At 46.0% G+C, this 17908-nt stretch overlaps 1 protein-coding gene across 1 annotated transcript in view; it reads right to left on the minus strand.

Annotated features, from left to right (window-relative positions):
- Positions 1 to 17908, minus strand: part of LOC310779276 (broad substrate specificity ATP-binding cassette transporter ABCG2-like) — a gene marked incomplete at its 3' end in the record, with an annotated part of 52612 nt that overhangs the window by 18833 nt on the left and 15871 nt on the right. The window contains exons 4-11 of the mRNA XM_083639797.1: positions 11558 to 11617; positions 9240 to 9354; positions 6662 to 6814; positions 5769 to 5926; positions 3078 to 3180; positions 1262 to 1310; positions 955 to 1053; positions 408 to 524 (exon numbers count right to left, since the gene is read on the minus strand). Of these exons, the coding sequence (XP_083495923.1) occupies positions 408 to 524; positions 955 to 1053; positions 1262 to 1310; positions 3078 to 3180; positions 5769 to 5926; positions 6662 to 6814; positions 9240 to 9354; positions 11558 to 11617 (854 nt within the window). The remainder of the gene's footprint in view (positions 1 to 407; positions 525 to 954; positions 1054 to 1261; positions 1311 to 3077; positions 3181 to 5768; positions 5927 to 6661; positions 6815 to 9239; positions 9355 to 11557; positions 11618 to 17908) is intronic.

The following is a 17908-nucleotide window of genomic DNA, read 5'->3' on the forward strand; positions in this document are numbered from 1 at the left end:
TTTGAGATGGACGATTATGAAAAACTTGAGTTGTGTTTTAAGAAAGGCACTTTCTTTATTGGAAATTTTCTTTCCCAGGCATGGGAGTTAAGGCAAAATGTTCTGTTCAGAAAATGATGTAATGATTTTGTTTTGCTGATATGGTGTATGTTATGTTATGCTGTGATTTAGTTTTATTACTGCGGCGTTGGCGTATGTTGTACTGTATAATGTATCATTTGTGTGTCTTGTAAGCCCATGAGGGCTGGGCACTGTCAAGTGCATGACACATTTAATAAAAATCAATCAATCAATCATCATATAATATTTTCTCATAAAATCATGTTTCTACACAAACAGGCTTCTGCCACACTGACTGTGACTTCTTTCGGGCATCGAACCTGTGACCTTTTTGCTCTCATACCTACCCAGCTCTGTCTTGGTCTGTTTGTAGTGACTGCAGGTTCGGTATTCATGAACCAGTCTGTCCTCGATTCCCTGTGTGGAGGTAGACTCTGGATCTGGATCTGGGTTGACATGTAAACCTGGAAAAAAAAGTTTTTTTTTTAACTTCAAATATTAGACATAAAAATTGAGTTATGTTGTACTTAGGATTTCCAGAAATATACGTGGTCTTTTAGATTAGATTGGACTCTAAATGTATTCACCAATTTGTTGTATGTATGAAATAACTTAACTCTCATACAATGTGGTGTGGGTGAGATTTAGCCTATAGGCGCCTCACCCTCCAGTTCAAATGTCCAAGAGAGTGAGGGTGGAGACAGAAGGCACCACGGCCGGTGAAAGACGCACAGATGCACACACACACACACACACCCACACCCACACCCACACCCACACCCACACCCACACCCACACCCACACACACACCCTCACACACACACACCCACACACACACACACACACACACACACACACACACACACACACACACACACACACACAGCCTCCTACCTTCTTTGTCTGCATTGTTGAGGGTCACGGCGGTGGAGTCTCCGTTGATGACGTCCAAAAAGAAGTCCGCAGGGTTGTTATGAGGCTCACAGGTGTATCCTGGGAAATGGAGTTAAAGTTACATTTACAGCCTGCTGTTGTGGCCTATGGGGTGATTAAGCATCAAAGTTGTTTTGTAAAAAAAAAAAAAAAGTTTGTTTGATTTGTCTTGATTTGTTTTAACAGTTGGGATTAGGTAATGGTTTGATAATGGTTAAAAAAACCCAGATACAAATAAAATGATTAAAATGTAAGGTCATGTCCCTACCTATGTCCGAGAAATAATCCAGTGCGCTCTGTGCTGGACCATGGTAAACCTGTTACAAAATGATAATAGCAATAATGATAATGATATTATTCAATTATGCCTTACTAACTAACCCTAACCCTAGTAGAAGCTAGTTTTAGTGGCTATGAGTCGCTAGGCTACTGTTAACATTAACATCAGTTGGTTTGAACAATTAGCCTGCTGGTTAGTTAGCTAGAAATCCAAAAGTCAACAATACGCTCCATGGCATCGATTCTTAAAGGAACACTCCGCCCATTTTCAACCAGCTTTGTATCATTAGAACATCAGTAGTATATCAGAAAACTGTAAACGGTTTTGAAGTCTGTCATTTAATTTGACAGTTATTGAGTGTTAAAGTGTGGACCAGTGACATCACTGGTCCACACTAACTCAAATTAATAACTCATTAACTCAAATCAACTCTCAATAATTGTAAAACTAGTTCATACTTAGAGCTCCGCCCTCGGGCCAACGTGTTCATACTCAGAGCTCCGCCCTCGGGCCGAGGTGTTCATACTCAGAGCTCCGCCCTCGGGCCAACGTGTTCATACTCAGAGCTCCGCCCTCGGGCCGAGGTGTTCATACTCAGAGCTCCGCCCTCGGGCCGAGGTGTTCATACTCAGAGCTCCGCCCTCGGGCCGAGGTGTTCATACTCAGAGCTCCGCCCTCGGGCCGAGGTGTTCATACTCAGAGCGCCGCCCTCGGGCCGAGGTGTTCATACTAGGGGTGTCACGATACACTCAGTTCACGATACGATACGTATCACGATACTGGGTTCACGATAACGATACGATACGATACGATTTTAACAATATTTTTTTAAACTTGAATAATAACAATATATGACTGGAAAAGTAGTATTTTATTTGAAATGCACAGATACAAAACATGCTGTTGTGGGAAATTGTTATTACAATAACAACTAGAAAAAACATGAGATTGGAGATAAGGCTTATCTTGAAATAGAATGAGTTACACCGTCACTTAGATTTACTTTGAACTAAAATGTTTATCAGTAGTATACATTCTCATTATGCATCTTCAGTTTTTCTTCAAACTCAAACAACAACACTTTTCTTAGTCTATTTTTTATGCATCTCCAGTTTTTCCTGTCAAGTAAACAGTTTTGCCAGAAACTCAATTGAATGGTTTCTCTCCTGTATAACTTCTCATGTGTCTCTTCAGAGACTTGTTCAACTGAACTACTTTCCACACATTGAACTTCAACAAACAAAGACGTTTCTTAGTCTATTTTTGAAAAAAAAAAAAAAAAAAAAAAAGTTTTGATTTTTTTTTTTTTTTTTGCGATATGAGATTTCATCTCAACGATACATATCGTGACGTTTTACTATCGCGAAATTTCGTGGGACGATATATTGTGACACCCCTAGTTCATACTCTATAGACTATTTGTGCACAATTGGCAGCACCTGTGTCGGCCCGCTGATAGATGTGGGCGGGGTGCAGCGAGCTTCGAGAGAGATCTTCACTGTCAAGAAACAAGCAGCACACAACTCTAACGTTAGGATGAAAACGCAAACAACACAACTGTTTCCCCGGATGCAAGAATGAATAAATACTCTGGGGTTACGGCAGCCAAACAGCGTTAAGCAGCAAGTGACTGTTGGCAGCAAAATTTCGCTCGAGTTGGGATATTTCATCTCGGGCGACGAGCGAATTTTCGCCCTATCGCTCTGTCTGTGTTGAGTCTGACCACGTGAGACTACGTGAGACCACCGAGACTACGTGAGGCCATGTGAGACTACGTGAGACTAGCAGCTGGTGTGACCGTCACCTGTTTGCCGTTGACCAGCAGGGTGAGGTTGTCAAACAGACGGTAGATGCTGTACCGAGGCTGGTGGATGGACAGGATGATGGTGCGACCATTGTTTGCCATCCTGAGAGAGAGAGAGCGAGAGGCAAAGACAGAGAGGGAGGGCAAGAGAGTGCCAGAGAGAGAGAGAGAGAAGGGGGGATGGAGGGAGGGAGAGAGACGAGGCAGAAGGAGAGAGAGCAACAGCGAGAGAAGGGGAGGGAGGGAGAGAGAGACATAGAGAGAAGGGGGAGAGGGAGAGAAAGAGAAGGGGAGCAAGAGAGAGAGAGAAGGGGGAGGGAGAGAGAGACGGAGAGAGAAGGGGGAGAGAGGGACAGAGAAGCAGGAGGGAGAGAGAGACAGAGAAGGGGTGAGGGAGAGAGAGAGACCAAGAGAGAGAAGGGGAGGGAGAGAGAGAGAGGCAACAACACACAGAGAGAGACAGACAGAGAAGGGGGAGAGAGGGAGAGAGAAGCAGGAGGGAGAGAGAGACAGAGAAGGGGTGAGGGAGAGAGAGAGAGAGACCGAGAGAGAGAAGGGGGAGGGAGAGAGACGTTTCAAGGATAAAGGCACATTGTCAAAAACCCCATAAAACAGCAGAAGCACATTCCATAATTATCAAAATTCAATTGGTTAAAATAAACCCCCAGGACAAAATGAATAAATCCTGCATTATGGTGTCTAGCTGATGGGATATTGTTATGATTTTAACATCTAATTATGAAAAACAATGCCATAAATGAATGCCAGATATATGTAAGCTCCCTGACCCCTCCCCCCCACTTCCCTGCCAGGAAAACCTGGCCCTGTTGTACTAACTGGCCGCTGCAGCGGGATGGCCAGATGGAATGAGTACTGTAACAGCTGTTTGCCCCATAGGGCTCGGCGATGGATGTCAGACTAATCGTTTGTTGTCTATTCAGTGGCATCATATTGCCAGGTAATTGTAATATATGATAATATGATAATTGGATTACTAAAATGTACTTTGCCTATACGTATCATATTGTGATATACATTAGCATGTTTCGAAACTGACCCAGTATACCCTGTTCTCTCTCTCCTCCCTCCCTTCCCCTGCTCTCTCCTTCTCCCTCCATTCTCCCCCCTTCCCCCTCCCTCTGTCCCTTTCTAATATAAGATTGCTCAATCATGTTATCATTACTAGTATTGTTATTGTTGTGCTTAGCTAGTTTTAGCTAGACATATTCTCTGTAAAGCCCTCTGAGTAGGGATGCACCGATTGCGATTTTGTTGGCCGATTCCGATTTCCGATTTTTGAATAGTCTGACTTGCCGATACCGATTTTTGCCGATTCCGATTTTTTTTCTAAGAACAATAATTGGCGGGTTATTTTTTTACTTTGCTTTAATAGAAAATTAACATTCATGTCACATTTCTTATCATTTGCATGAGGTAGGACATCTCACTCAAAAACATCTCAAAATAAAAGTGTTCCAGGTTACTGGACAGAGCTTTTCTTTTTTGTGTAAATACAATGAATATAAAACAATTAATTCCAGTATATCCCACAGCTATCATGCATTTACTTTTCCAAAAGAAAAAAGGTGCAACAGAACAGGAGCTTCAGATGGAAAGTAGCCTATGGCTAAATCTGTTACAAAGCATCTCTTCCCCTATGGGGTTTAATGTTTTTTTTTTGTATATGTCCCTGCCAAATAAACTAATAAACTAAAATAAATAAACATCAAAATGTTATCCATGGACAAGGAGTTTGTAGCCTATAGCTCTGGAGCCCAGAGACCTTCGGAGCCATGCCCACTCTACAGTTGTGGATTTGGCTGTTATTGAGTAGCCTAGATGAGGAAATGAGTTTGAGTTGACTCAGTTTGAATATCGTAGTTTACACACAGAGTGGCGGATGCGTTTTATTATTATGTTCGTCGTTCTATTCGCAATACGAAACATAAGTCCTCTCCTGGCTGTATGCACGTTACAACGTGAGTGACAGATAGCAGCAGCAGCAGGCAGCGGTGATGTGGATGCTGGTCTGGGAAGAGGGGACGGTGAGAGAGTGACAGTCAGAGAGAGAGCGTTTGCAGTGGGGTGTGCCCATGGCACTGACTGACTGTTGCGTGTGCCGAGAGACAGAGGAGGAAGGGGAAGCGAGCCGCTCAGACTGGACGTGGACTCCAACCTACCCTGCCCCTCCGCGGCTCCACACCGACGAAGACATGCTGTGGCATGTGTGTAGTGGCAGCTTTTGTTTTGGCTGCAACTCATCCGTCTCGGTCTCGCTGCTTTCGTGTGCGCACACGTCACTTGAAAATCGGCTCACAGAATCAGCATTTTAGAGTGACCGGCGCAGATCACCGATTGAGGCCGATCACGTGAAAATCGGCCATCTCCGGTCACGTGCCGATCGATCGGTGCATCCCTACCTCTGAGTCATGCTTGTGAATTAGGACAAAATTAATTAATTAATAAACTTGACTAGACTTGACTTGAGTTAAGTTAACATCGAGAGGAAACAGGGAGAGAGCAATGAAAATCACAAGTCTCCTGGGAAAAATGGGAGGGTTGGCAAGTATGGTGTGTGTGTGTGTGTGTGTGTGTGTGTGTGTGTGTGTGTGTGTGTGTGTGTGTGTGTGTGTGTGTGTGTGTGTGTGTGTGTGTGTGTGTGTGTGTGTGTGTGTGTGTGCACGCGTGTACCTTTTGAGCAGCAGCAGCACAGAGTTAGCGGTGCTAGCGTCCAGGCCGGTGGTGGGCTCGTCCAGGAAAAGCACAGGTGGGTCGATGATCAGCTCCATGCCGATGTTCGTCCTCTTCCTCTCGCCGCCAGAGATACCCCGGATCAGCTGGGTGCCCACCTACACACACACACACACACACACACACACACACACACACACACACACACACACACACACACACACACACACAACCACACACTCTTACTTAGGTCACTTTGTGGGTAGCCTATATTTACAGTACATACATTCCCTGGAGACTTACTCTACTGGCCCAATCTGGGAACCCAGAGTCTATTTTTATTTGAAAAATTAAAATAGGCTCTGGGACAGCCCTACCTTTTTCCCGGCTTCCTGTCACTTCCTTTTCCGTGTCCGTGCTCCACTGTACACAGTCTGAATAGCAACTTGCACAGCGACTTTGGCGATACTACTAGTCACAACAACTACACCTCCAGTCCTTTTCCACTGTTGTTGTGAGACGAGTTGAGGTGTGTTTTTGCCTTAACGTTATTAGAAACGGACACGGAAAAGGAAGAGACGGTGGCAGGAGAGGCGCTCTGTACAGGAAGCTGGGAAGAAAGGTAGGGCTGTCCCAGAGTCTATTTTTCAAATCAAAATAGACTCTGGGATCCCAGATTGCTACTGGCCTAAACCTAACCTTAACCTTAACATAACCCTAATGTTAAGCCCTGCCCCCAAAATCAGCGCACGCATGCATGCACACACACACACACACACACACACACACACACACACACACACACACACACACACACACACACACACACACACACACACACACACACACACACACACACACACACACACACACACACACACACACACACTCACCCTGGCGTTGGCCACCTTGTTGAGGCCCAGCTCCTGGATGAGCCGGTTGACCTTGTCCTCCTTCTCGCTCTGGGACACGGAGGAGGGGAGACGCAGCGCTGCAGAGAAGATGAAGTTCTCCCTGACCGTCAGCGTTCCCATGACAACATCATCCTGGAGGGGGTGGGGCGGTGGGTGGGGGGGGGGTTGATGGAGGGAGCAGGTTTGTCAGTTTGTCAACCCGTTCTCTCAACTGGTCAAATACTGACGATTGGTCAGGACCCCTTGGTGTCACTAGTTAAGACACTGGGTTTTTCATCATGTTTCAACGTGCAGGGTAGTCCAATATAGACTTCTATAGAACTCCCACAACGTGCAGGGTAGTCCAATAGACGTCTATAGAACTCGCACAACGTGCAGGGTAGTCCAATAGACTTCTATAGTACTCCCACAACGTGCAGGGTAGTCCAATAGACTTCTATAGAACTCCCACAACATGCAGGGTAGTCCAATAGACTTCTATAGAACTCCCACAACGTGCAGGGTAGTCCAATAGACTTCTATAGAACGCCCACAACGTGCAGGGTAGTCCAATAGACTTCTATAGAACTCCCACAACGTGCAGGGTAGTCCAATATACTTCTATAGAACTCCCACAACGTGCAGGGTAGTCCAATAGACTTCTATAGAACTCCCACAACGTGCAGGGTAGTCCAATATACTTCTATAGAACTCCCACAACATGCAGGGTAGTCCAATAGGCTTCTATAGAACTCCCACAACATGCAGGGTAGTCCAATATACTTCTATAGAACTCCCACAACATGCAGGGTAGTCCAATAGACTGCTATAGAACTCCCACAACATGCAGGTATAGTCCAATATACTTCTATAGAACTCCCACAACGTGCAGGGTAGTCCAATAGGCTTCTATAGAACTCCCACAATGTGCAGGGTAGTCCAATAGGCTTCTATAGAACTCCCACAACATGCAGGGTAGTCCAATAGACTTCTATAGAACTCCCACAATGTGCAGGGTAGTCCAATAGACTTCTATAGAACTCCCACAATGTGCAGGGTAGTCCAATAGGCTTCTATAGAACTCCCACAACGTGCAGGGTAGTCCAATAGACTTCTATAGAACTCCCACAATGTGCAGGGTAGTCCAATAGGCTTCTATAGAACTCCCACAACATGCAGGGTAGTCCAATAGGCTTCTATAGAACTCCCACAACATGCAGGGTAGTCCAACAGACTTCTATAGAACTCCCACAACATGCATGGTAGTCCAATAGACTTCTATAGAACTCCCACAATGTGCCGGGTAGTCCAATAGAGAACTCCCAGAAACATGCAGGTATAGTCCAATAGACTTCTATAGAACTCCCACAATGTGCAGGGTAGTCCAATAGACTTCTATAGAACTCCCACAACATGCAGGTATAGTCCAATAGGCTTCTATAGAACTCCCACAACATGCAGGGTAGTCCAATAGGCTTCTATAGAACTCCCACAACATGCAGGGTAGTCCAATAGGCTTCTATAGAACTCCCACAACGTGCAGGGTAGTCCAACAGACTTCTATAGAACTCCCACAACATGCATGGTAGTCAAATAGACTTCTATAGAACTCCCACAACATGCAGGGTAGTCCAATAGACTTCTATAGAACACCCACAATGTGCAGGGTAGTCCAATATACTTCTATAGAACTCCCACAACATGCAGGGTAGTCCAATAGACTTCTATAGAACTCCCACAATGTGCAGGGTAGTCCAATAGACTTCTATAGAACTCCCACAATGTGCAGGGTAGTCCAATAGGCTTCTATAGAACTCCCACAACATGCAGGGTAGCCCAATAGACTTCTATAGAACTCCCACAATGTGCAGGGTAGTCCAATAGACTTCTATAGAACTCCCACAATGTGCAGGGTAGTCCAATAGGCTTCTATAGAACTCCCACAACATGCAGGGTAGTCCAATAGGCTTCTATAGAACTCCCACAACATGCAGGGTAGTCCAACAGACTTATATAGAACTCCTACAACATGCATGGTAGTCCAATAGACTTCTATAGAACTCCCACAATGTGCCGGGTAGTCCAATAGACTGCTATAGAACTCCCAGAAACATGCAGGTATAGTCCAATAGACTTCTATAGAACTCCCACAATGTGCAGGGTAGTCCAATAGACTTCTATAGAACTCCCACAACATGCAGGTATAGTCCAATAGGCTTCTATAGAACTCCCACAACGTGCAGGGTAGTCCAATAGGCTTCTATAGAACTCCCACAATGTGCAGGGTAGTCTAGGCTTCTATAGAACTCCCACAACGTGTGAAATTGAAGCCACGGTGGATAAAACCAGTAGGCGTTCTGGTCGTAGTTGCCTTCATTGCCACTGATGGGGTTCAATTCCCAACGTTTTATTTTTTTGTGCGATACATTTTCTATTGATCCGTTTATAAAATATGTACATGTATATAAATGTATTCATTCCCAGCGTTTTCAAAGCACATTTCAATTGTAAGCTACGTTTAACATTTGAACAAACTTTTGAGTTAGAATATGTTGGATCAGGGACAGAGGTTTCCTACCTGGACCACATATCCAGACAGGCATTTGAAGTTGGGTGGCTGCGGCGCTCCGTCGATCAGAACCTCTCCTGTCAGGCCGGACGGGTCCTTCCGGGCCGCCAGCACGTCCAGGAACCTGAATGACAACATGACATCAGCCTGTTTAATATAGACCCTTGGCACTGACTGTGATGGAATTCTGTAAGTTGTGTTATTGTACGCCAGCAGAGAGCAGCAGTGAGGTCTTGAACTGACGTAAGGTATGACAGACCAAGAGATAATACTCTGACTGTTACTTAGATTTGGTTAAAGTTTGCACCAAATTTCACGTCTGCAATGTATAAAGTGGATTTGTGTGGGTATTGACTTGTTAGTGTATCACCAGCCATGCAGCCTTTGTGCACACATGCCAATGAGGTTCTGAAAGATGAACCAAGAGTCTGGCAGAAGCTTTGAACCACATTTCTAACAATCACATCTGCAATTTAGCAGTGATCTGACTGCAGCAGCGATGAGGTAAGATAACCAAGATAAAGTATTCTGTGACTTAGATTGGTTCAAAGTAGATTTAGGAAAAACATAGGATTTAATATAGAAACTATTAAAAACACAGAGTTCATTCACAATAGTGCATAATGTAAGATCGAAGTATATCTGCATCTGAATTCACTCACAAACTAAGAATATGCAAATAATTTTGCACTGTGACTTTTGGCATCTTATATTTTACAGTGTAACGCTCTTGAAACTTGTCACAGTGATGACATCAACAGAGCTGGAAAATAACTGAAGTACATTTACTCAGAGGTGGAAAGTAACTAATTACATTTACTCTAGTTACTGTAATTGAGTAGCTTTTCTGTGTACTTGTACTTTTTTTAGTAGTTTTTAAAATCAGTAATTTTACTTTCACTTAAGTAAATTTTGCTAGAAGTAATGTACTTTGATACATTTTAAATAGCCTCAGAGTACAGAGTAAAATACATCCAAAGTTTCCCCGAGTTTACTGTGAACTGTGCACCAAAAACAGTCCAATCTATTGACCCTTGTAACAAATTTTTAACGGACAATCCCATTGGCCAAGGGCCAGCGTGCCCTCATATACCCGGGTTAGTAGTCACACTACCTCCCCCTGCAGTGGACATGGCTGTAGGAGGGAATCGAACCCGGGTATTTGGTGTGGGGCCTTCTAAAGTCGAACATGCTAACCATTCGGCCAAGGAGACAGTCCCAAGGAAAGCAACTATTGGCTGATCAAAAAGTCACTAGAAATCGCCAGATGACATCATCACAACGAGGGAAGGGGCGCTACGATGTGTGTGGGAAGCACTGTGATCATAAGACCTCTCTGGATGACGCGCACGTAGAGCAAACCGCCATCAAAACCAAACGCAACTCTTCACCAAAAGTTGAACAACGGTCAGTCAGAAAGCAGCGAGAATACATTGACGAGTAGTAACTAAGTAACTAAGTAACTTTTACTCTGAGTACATTTTAAATGACCAAATTTTTACTATTACTCAAGTAGATTTTTAAACCAGTAATTTGACTTCTACTTAAAGCCCCATTCAGCAACTTTTCCAAGTTTTGCTATTGGGGAAACTGCGCCCTCTGCGTGCATTAGTATCGATATCGATATCGCCGTTCAAAGTCAACAAAACACAGCGGCAGAAAGCTCTATGTACATGTTGTGATGTTGGGTACTCACCACGTGATGAAATAATAATCCATAGTTACGTGAAACATCATTTTCGTAGCAAATCCGCACCGAGTTACTTCCTTGTTTTCATGAAGACAGCGCTTCCACTGTACAGCGCATGCGCGCATCTTTTTATTTTTTTATTTTTTTTTGCCACGGGACGTGGCAGACAAACTGCTTAGTCCCAGGGCTGGCCAATGGAGGGCGGTGTGGGATAAATAAAGGCGAGAGTCTCCCTATTACAAGTCAATCTATCATGTCCTATGACTAAAAAGCATATTACAGTAAAAAATGTCAAAAATCTTACTGATTGGGGCTTTAAGTAAAATGTAATGAAAGTAACAGTACTTTTACTTAAGTAGATTTTTTTGGTACTCTTTCCACCCTCAACCACTACAAACCAGTAATCCCTTAAAATGATCCTCAAATGTACATCAATTTTCCCCTTAATTCATGCGAAATCCCCCCCCCCCCCCCCCACACACACACACACACAGAGGTTAACAAATAATCTGAATCAGCAAAGCATGGGACCAATGTTGGCTTCCCCTCTCTCCCACGGACCATGCACACACACGTGCGCGCGCACGCACACACGCGCACACACACACACACACACACACACACACACCACACTCACGATGATTTGCCGCTTCCCGTGGCGCCCATGATGGCGTTCAGACCAGGCTTCATCATCCCACTGAGAGAGAGAGACAGAGAGAGAGTCACAATAACAACGGTTATTTACAGATTCTTTGGAGTTTTGTTAATATACTGTAATTGCTCACTATTTGCACTATCACCATTTAACTGCCCGTTTACTACTGTTCTGTTATTATTCTGAATAGATTCCGGTCAACAATAGTCTTTATTATATTATATCTTATAACATTCCATTTTATTTTATTTTCTCTTCCTCTTAGAATATCTTCAGATTTTGTGATTTATGTTACTGGGTAACAAGATGTCTTGTTTTCTGTTTTTGATTATTTGTAATTGTGTTGCTAATGTATGCTTTGGCTATGTAAGATGCATCTTATAATGCCAATAAAGCCCCTTTGAATTGAATTGAATTGAGAGAGAGAGCAAGAGAGACACACACATAGAGAGACAGAGAGAGAGAGAGAGAGACACACACACACACACACAGAGAGACAGAGAGAGAGCGAGAGAAACACGGAATTCATTCTCATTACCAGTTTACTTTTTCATAAGAATTGAATATGTGTGTGTGTGTGTGTGTGTGTGTGTGTGTGTGTGTGTGTCTGCCTGTGTGTATGCGTGTGTGCACCCGCGTGCGTGCGTATGTGTCAGGCCTTCCTCCCAAGCTCTGTCATGACTCTGCAATCTCATAAAACATGACTGCATCTTATTTCTAACACGGCAACCATGACAATGCGGTTTTCTTTTGTCACAAACACGCTGACACTAACGTAAACATGCTACCGCTAGCTGCTACTATGTTAGCTAGATAACAAAACCATGAGAACGCGATGGCTGGCACGCCGGTAAGTTTTATGAATGAGCCGCTTTATGCCTGTGTTTCCTCTAATTTTGCTGTGGCTAAAGTGTCACTGTTTTTTCACTGCCAGTTGTGCACCTTATTTTCTTGAATAGGTGAACCACTCATTTTGAAGTGATATACATTTTATATATATGTTATTGAAAACATGCCACGTCAAATGCTTTATAAATTAGACCAAATAAATGCATTTAGGAGGCGTTAACAGTCTTCATTGTTCTTATTTCCTCTCAGTAAATATACACATTTTAAACGAAAGGCTGTGGAAGAAAGGCTGCTCATTTATTTGCCGACCCAAATAAAATCTCCTGCGACCCACCTGACCAAACATCCCCAAACGAGGAAAGACAGCCATGTCACACCAAACAAACAACTCTGTTTGTTGTAGAATGTTTGATTCGTGTGCCATATGGGCTTTAGACCCACATGAACCCAAACTGAAACATGACACAGGAAAGTGCTAAACATGACGGTGCAAACTGCTAAACATGGCGGTGCAAAATGCTAAACATGACGGTGCAAACTGCTAAAAATGACAGTGCAAACTGCTAAACACGACGGTGCAAACTGCTAAACATGACGGTGCAACATGACGGTGCAGACTGCTAAACATGACGGTGCAAACTGCTAAGCATGACGGTGCAAACTGCTCAACATGACGGTGCAAACTGCTATACATGACGGTGCAAACTGCTAAACATGACAATGCAAACTGCGAAACATGACGGTGAACTGCTAAACATGACGGTGCAAACTGCTAAACATGACGGTGCAACATGACGGTGCAAAGTGCTAAACACGACGGTGCAAAGTGCTAAACATGACGGTGCGAAGTGCTAAACATGACGTGCAGACCTGAAGGCTGCGTGACTGCAGAGGGAAGAGGAAGTGAAAGTTACACAATGACAGCCGAGCGGATGACCTGCGAGACAAAGAGCTGACAGTAAAGCTGTGCTTTAGGGTCGTTTCTGAACCATCCTCCTGTTAGAGCACTGAGATTTGTCAGGCGTCTCAGTGCCGTTACAAACCAACCAAAACTAAAAGAGGAAGTGCTGCAGAGTCTGAATAAACCCATCTGAACGGTAGTGATCTGGGTGCGTTCGTAAATCCAGTCCGACGCTCTACACTAAAATGAGAGCGCAGCTGTAGTATCAGTAGCTCTTTCTGTATGAATGAATATGAACGTCAACGGTCAGTTTTAAAAAGGATAAAAGACAAACTTTCTTATCAATATATGATACAAACTCTCCCCCACGAGCTTGTCGACAGTGTGGAGGATGAAAGCATTGCGTCACAAACACACTGGATCAGAAAGCGGTGGCACGCGTCAGATCAGCTCGAGCAGTAGCCAGAAGCGTTCTGTTTTGCTCTGCCCAACTTGTAGGCCTATACTAACTTCCTGCCTGCCTTCACACTAACTGGCACTAATGGCAGTGGTGGCCCAATGGTTAGAGAAGCGAGCTTGTGACCGGAAGGTCGTCGGTTCAATCCCCGGGACCGGCAGGATAAATCAGGGTGGAGAAAGTGAAAAGGCAGCGCTTGCCCCTCCCTCATTACCACCACTGAGGTGCCCTTGAGCAAGGCCCTTAACACCAACTGCTCCAGTGGAGCTGATCAGTGGCCAGCAGATCAGACTGTGGTTGTACTGGGCAGCTTCCAGGTATGAATGTGTGTGTGTGAATGTGAACAGGGCACTCCTGAAAAAGAGAGCATTGCTCTCAGTGAGACTCCCCCTGTATAAATAAAGGTTAAAAAAAAAAAAAAAAAAACTTCCTGCCTGCCTTCACCCAAACTTCCTGCCTGCCTTCACACTAACTTCCTGCCTGCCTTCACACTAACTTGCTGCCTGCCTTCACACTAACTTGCTGCCTGCCTTCACACTAACTTCCTGCCTGCCTTCACACTAACTTGCTGCCTGCCTTCACACTAACTTCCTGCCTGTCTTCACACTAACTTCCTGCATGCCTTCACACTAACTTCCTGCCTGTCTTCACACTAACTTCCTGCCTGTCTTCACACTAACTTCCTGCCTGCCTTCACACTAACTTCCTGCCTGTCTTCACACTAACTTCCTGCCTGCCTTCACACTAACTTCCTGCCTGTCTTCACACTAACTTCCTGCCTGTCTTCACACTAACTTCCTGCCTGTCTTCACAGCTAGCTTCCTGCCTGCCTTCACACTAACTTCCTGCCTGTCTTCACACTAACTTCCTGCCTGCCTTCACACTAACTTCCTGCCTGTCTTCACACTAACTTCCTGCCTGTCTTCACACTAACTTCCTGCCTGCACACTAACTTCCTGCCTGCCTTCACACTAACTTCCTGCGTGCCTTCACACTAACTTCCTGCCTGCCTTCACACTAGCTTCCTGCCTGCCTTCACACTAACTTCCTGCCTGCCTTCACACTAACTTCCTGCCTGCCTTCACACTAGCTTCCTGCCTGCCTTCACACTAGCTTCCTGCCTGCCTTCACACTAGCTTCCTGCCTGTCTTCACACTAGCTTCCTGCATGCCTTCACACAAACTTCCTGCCTGCCTTCACACTAACTTCCTGCCTGCCTTCACACGAACTTCCTGCCTGCCTTCACACTAGCTTCCTGCCTGCCTTCACACTAGCTTCCTGCCTGTCTTCACACTAGCTTCCTGCATGCCTTCACACGAACTTCCTGCCTTCACACTAACTTCCTGCCTGCACACTAACTTCCTGCCTGCCTTCACACTAACTTCCTGCCTGCCTTCACACTAGCTTCCTGCCTGCCTTCACACGAACTTCCTGCCTGCCTTCACACTAGCTTCCTGCCTGCCTGCACACTAACTTCCTGCCTGCCTTCACACTAACTTCCTGCCTGCCTTCACACGAACTTCCTGCCTGCCTTCACACTAACTTCCTGCCTGCACACTAACTTCCTGCCTGCCTTCACACTAACTTCCTGCCTGCCTTCACACTAGCTTCCTGCCTGCCTTCACACTAACTTCCTGCCTGTCTTCACACTAACTTCCTGCCTGCCTTCACACTAGCTTCCTGCCTGCCTTCACACTAACTTCCTGCCTGCCTTCACACTAACTTCCTGCCTGTCTTTACACTAACTTCCTGCCTGCCTTCACACTAGCTTCCTGCCTGCCTTCACACTAGCTTCCTGCCTGCCTTCACACTAGCTTCCTGCATGCCTTCACATGAACTTCCTGCCTGCCTTCACACTAACTTCCTGCCTGCACACTAACTTCCTGCCTGCCTTCACACTAACTTCCTGCCTGCCTTCACACTAGCTTCCTGCCTGCCTTCACACTAACTTCCTGCCTGTCTTCACACTAACTTCCTGCCTGCCTTCACACTAGCTTCCTGCCTGCCTTCACACTAACTTCCTGCCTGTCTTCACACTAACTTCCTGCCTGCCTTCACACTAGCTTCCTGCCTGCCTTCACACTAACTTCCTGCCTGTCTTCACACTAGCTTCCTGCCTGCCTTCACACTAACTTCCTGCCTGCCTTCACACTAACTTCCTGCCTGTCTTCACACTAACTTCCTGCCTGCCTTCACACTAGCTTCGTGCCTGCCTTCACACTAGCTTCCTGCCTGCCTTCACACTAGCTTCCTGCATGCCTTCACACGAACTTCCTGCCTGCCTTCACACTAACTTCCTGCCTGCACACTAACTTCCTGCCTGCCTTCACACTAACTTCCTGCCTGCCTTCACACTAGCTTCCTGCCTGCCTTCACACTAACTTCCTGCCTGTCTTCACACTAACTTCCTGCCTGCCTTCACACTAGCTTCCTGCCTGCCTTCACACTAACTTCCTGCCTGTCTTCACACTAACTTCCTGCCTGCCTTCACACTAGCTTCCTGCCTGCCTTCACACTAACTTCCTGCCTGCCTTCACACTAACTTCCTGCCTGCCTTCACACTAACTTCCTGCCTGCACACTAACTTCCTGCCTGCCTTCACACTAACTTCCTGCCTGCACACTAACTTCCTGCCTGCCTTCACACTAACTTCCTGCCTGCCTTCACACTAGCTTCCTGCCTGCCTTCACACGAACTTCCTGCCTGCGTTCACACTAACTTCCTGCCTGCACACTAACTTCCTGCCTGCCTTCACACTAGCTTCCTGCCTGCCTTCACACTAACTTCCTGCCTGTCTTCACACTAACTTCCTGCCTGCCTTCACACTAGCTTCCTGCCTGCCTTCACACTAACTTCCTGCCTGCCTTCACACTAACTTCCTGCCTGTCTTCACACTAACTTCCTGCCTGCCTTCACACTAGCTTCCTGCGTGCCTTCACACTAGCTTCCTGCCTGCCTTCACACTAGCTTCCTGCATGCCTTCACACGAACTTCCTGCCTGCCTTCACACTAACTTCCTGCCTGCACACTAACTTCCTGCCTGCCTTCACACTAACTTCCTGCCTGTCTTCACACTAACTTCCTGCCTGCCTTCACACTAGCTTCCTGCCTGCCTTCACACTAACTTCCTGCCTGCCTTCACACTAACTTCCTGCCTGCCTTCACACTAACTTCCTGCCTGCACACTAACTTCCTGCCTGCCTTCACACTAACTTCCTGCCTGCACACTAACTTCCTGCCTGCCTTCACACTAACTTCCTGCCTGCCTTCACACTAGCTTCCTGCCTGCCTTCACACTAGCTTCCTGCATGCCTTCACACTAGCTTCCTGCCTGCCTTCACACTAGCTTCCTGCGTGCCTTCACACAAGCTTCCTGCCTGCCTTCACACTAGCTTCCTGCGTGCCTTCACACTAGCTTCCTGCCTGCCTTCACACTAGCTTCCTGCGTGCCTTCACACTAGCTTCCTGCCTGCCTTCACACTATCTTCCTGCGTGCCTTCACACTAGCTTCCTGCCTGCCTTCACACAAACTTCCTGCCTGCCTTCACATAAACTTCCTGCCTGTCTTCACACTAACTTCCTGCCTGCCTTCACACTAGCTTCCTGCCTGCCTGCACACTAACTTCCTGCCTGCCTGCACACTAACTTCCTGCCTGCCTTCACACTAGCTTCCTGCCTGCCTTCACACTAACTTCCTGCGTGCCTTCACACTAGCTTCCTGCCTGTCTTCACACTAACTTCCTGCGTGCCTTCACACTAGCTTCCTGCCTGCCTGCACACTAACTTCCTGCCTGCCTTCACACTAGCTTCCTGCCTGCCTGCCCACTAACTTCCTGCCTGCCTGCACACTAGCTTCCTGCGTGCCTTCACACTAACTTCCTGCCTGCCTTCACACTAGCTTCCTGCCTGCCTTCACACTAGCTTCCTGCCTGCCTTCACACTAACTTCCTGCGTGCCTCCACACTAACTTCCTGCGTGCCTTCACACTAGCTTCCTGCCTGCCTGCACACTAACTTCCTGCCTGCCTTCACACTAGCTTCCTGCCTGCCTTCACACTAACTTCCTGCCTGTCTTCACACTAACTTCCTGCCTGCCTTCACACTAGCTTCCTGCCTGCCTTCACACT

This window comes from Poromitra crassiceps (assembly GCF_964638095.1).
Source record: "Poromitra crassiceps genome assembly, chromosome: 7".
Taxonomy (NCBI): Eukaryota; Metazoa; Chordata; class Actinopteri; order Beryciformes; family Melamphaidae; genus Poromitra; species Poromitra crassiceps.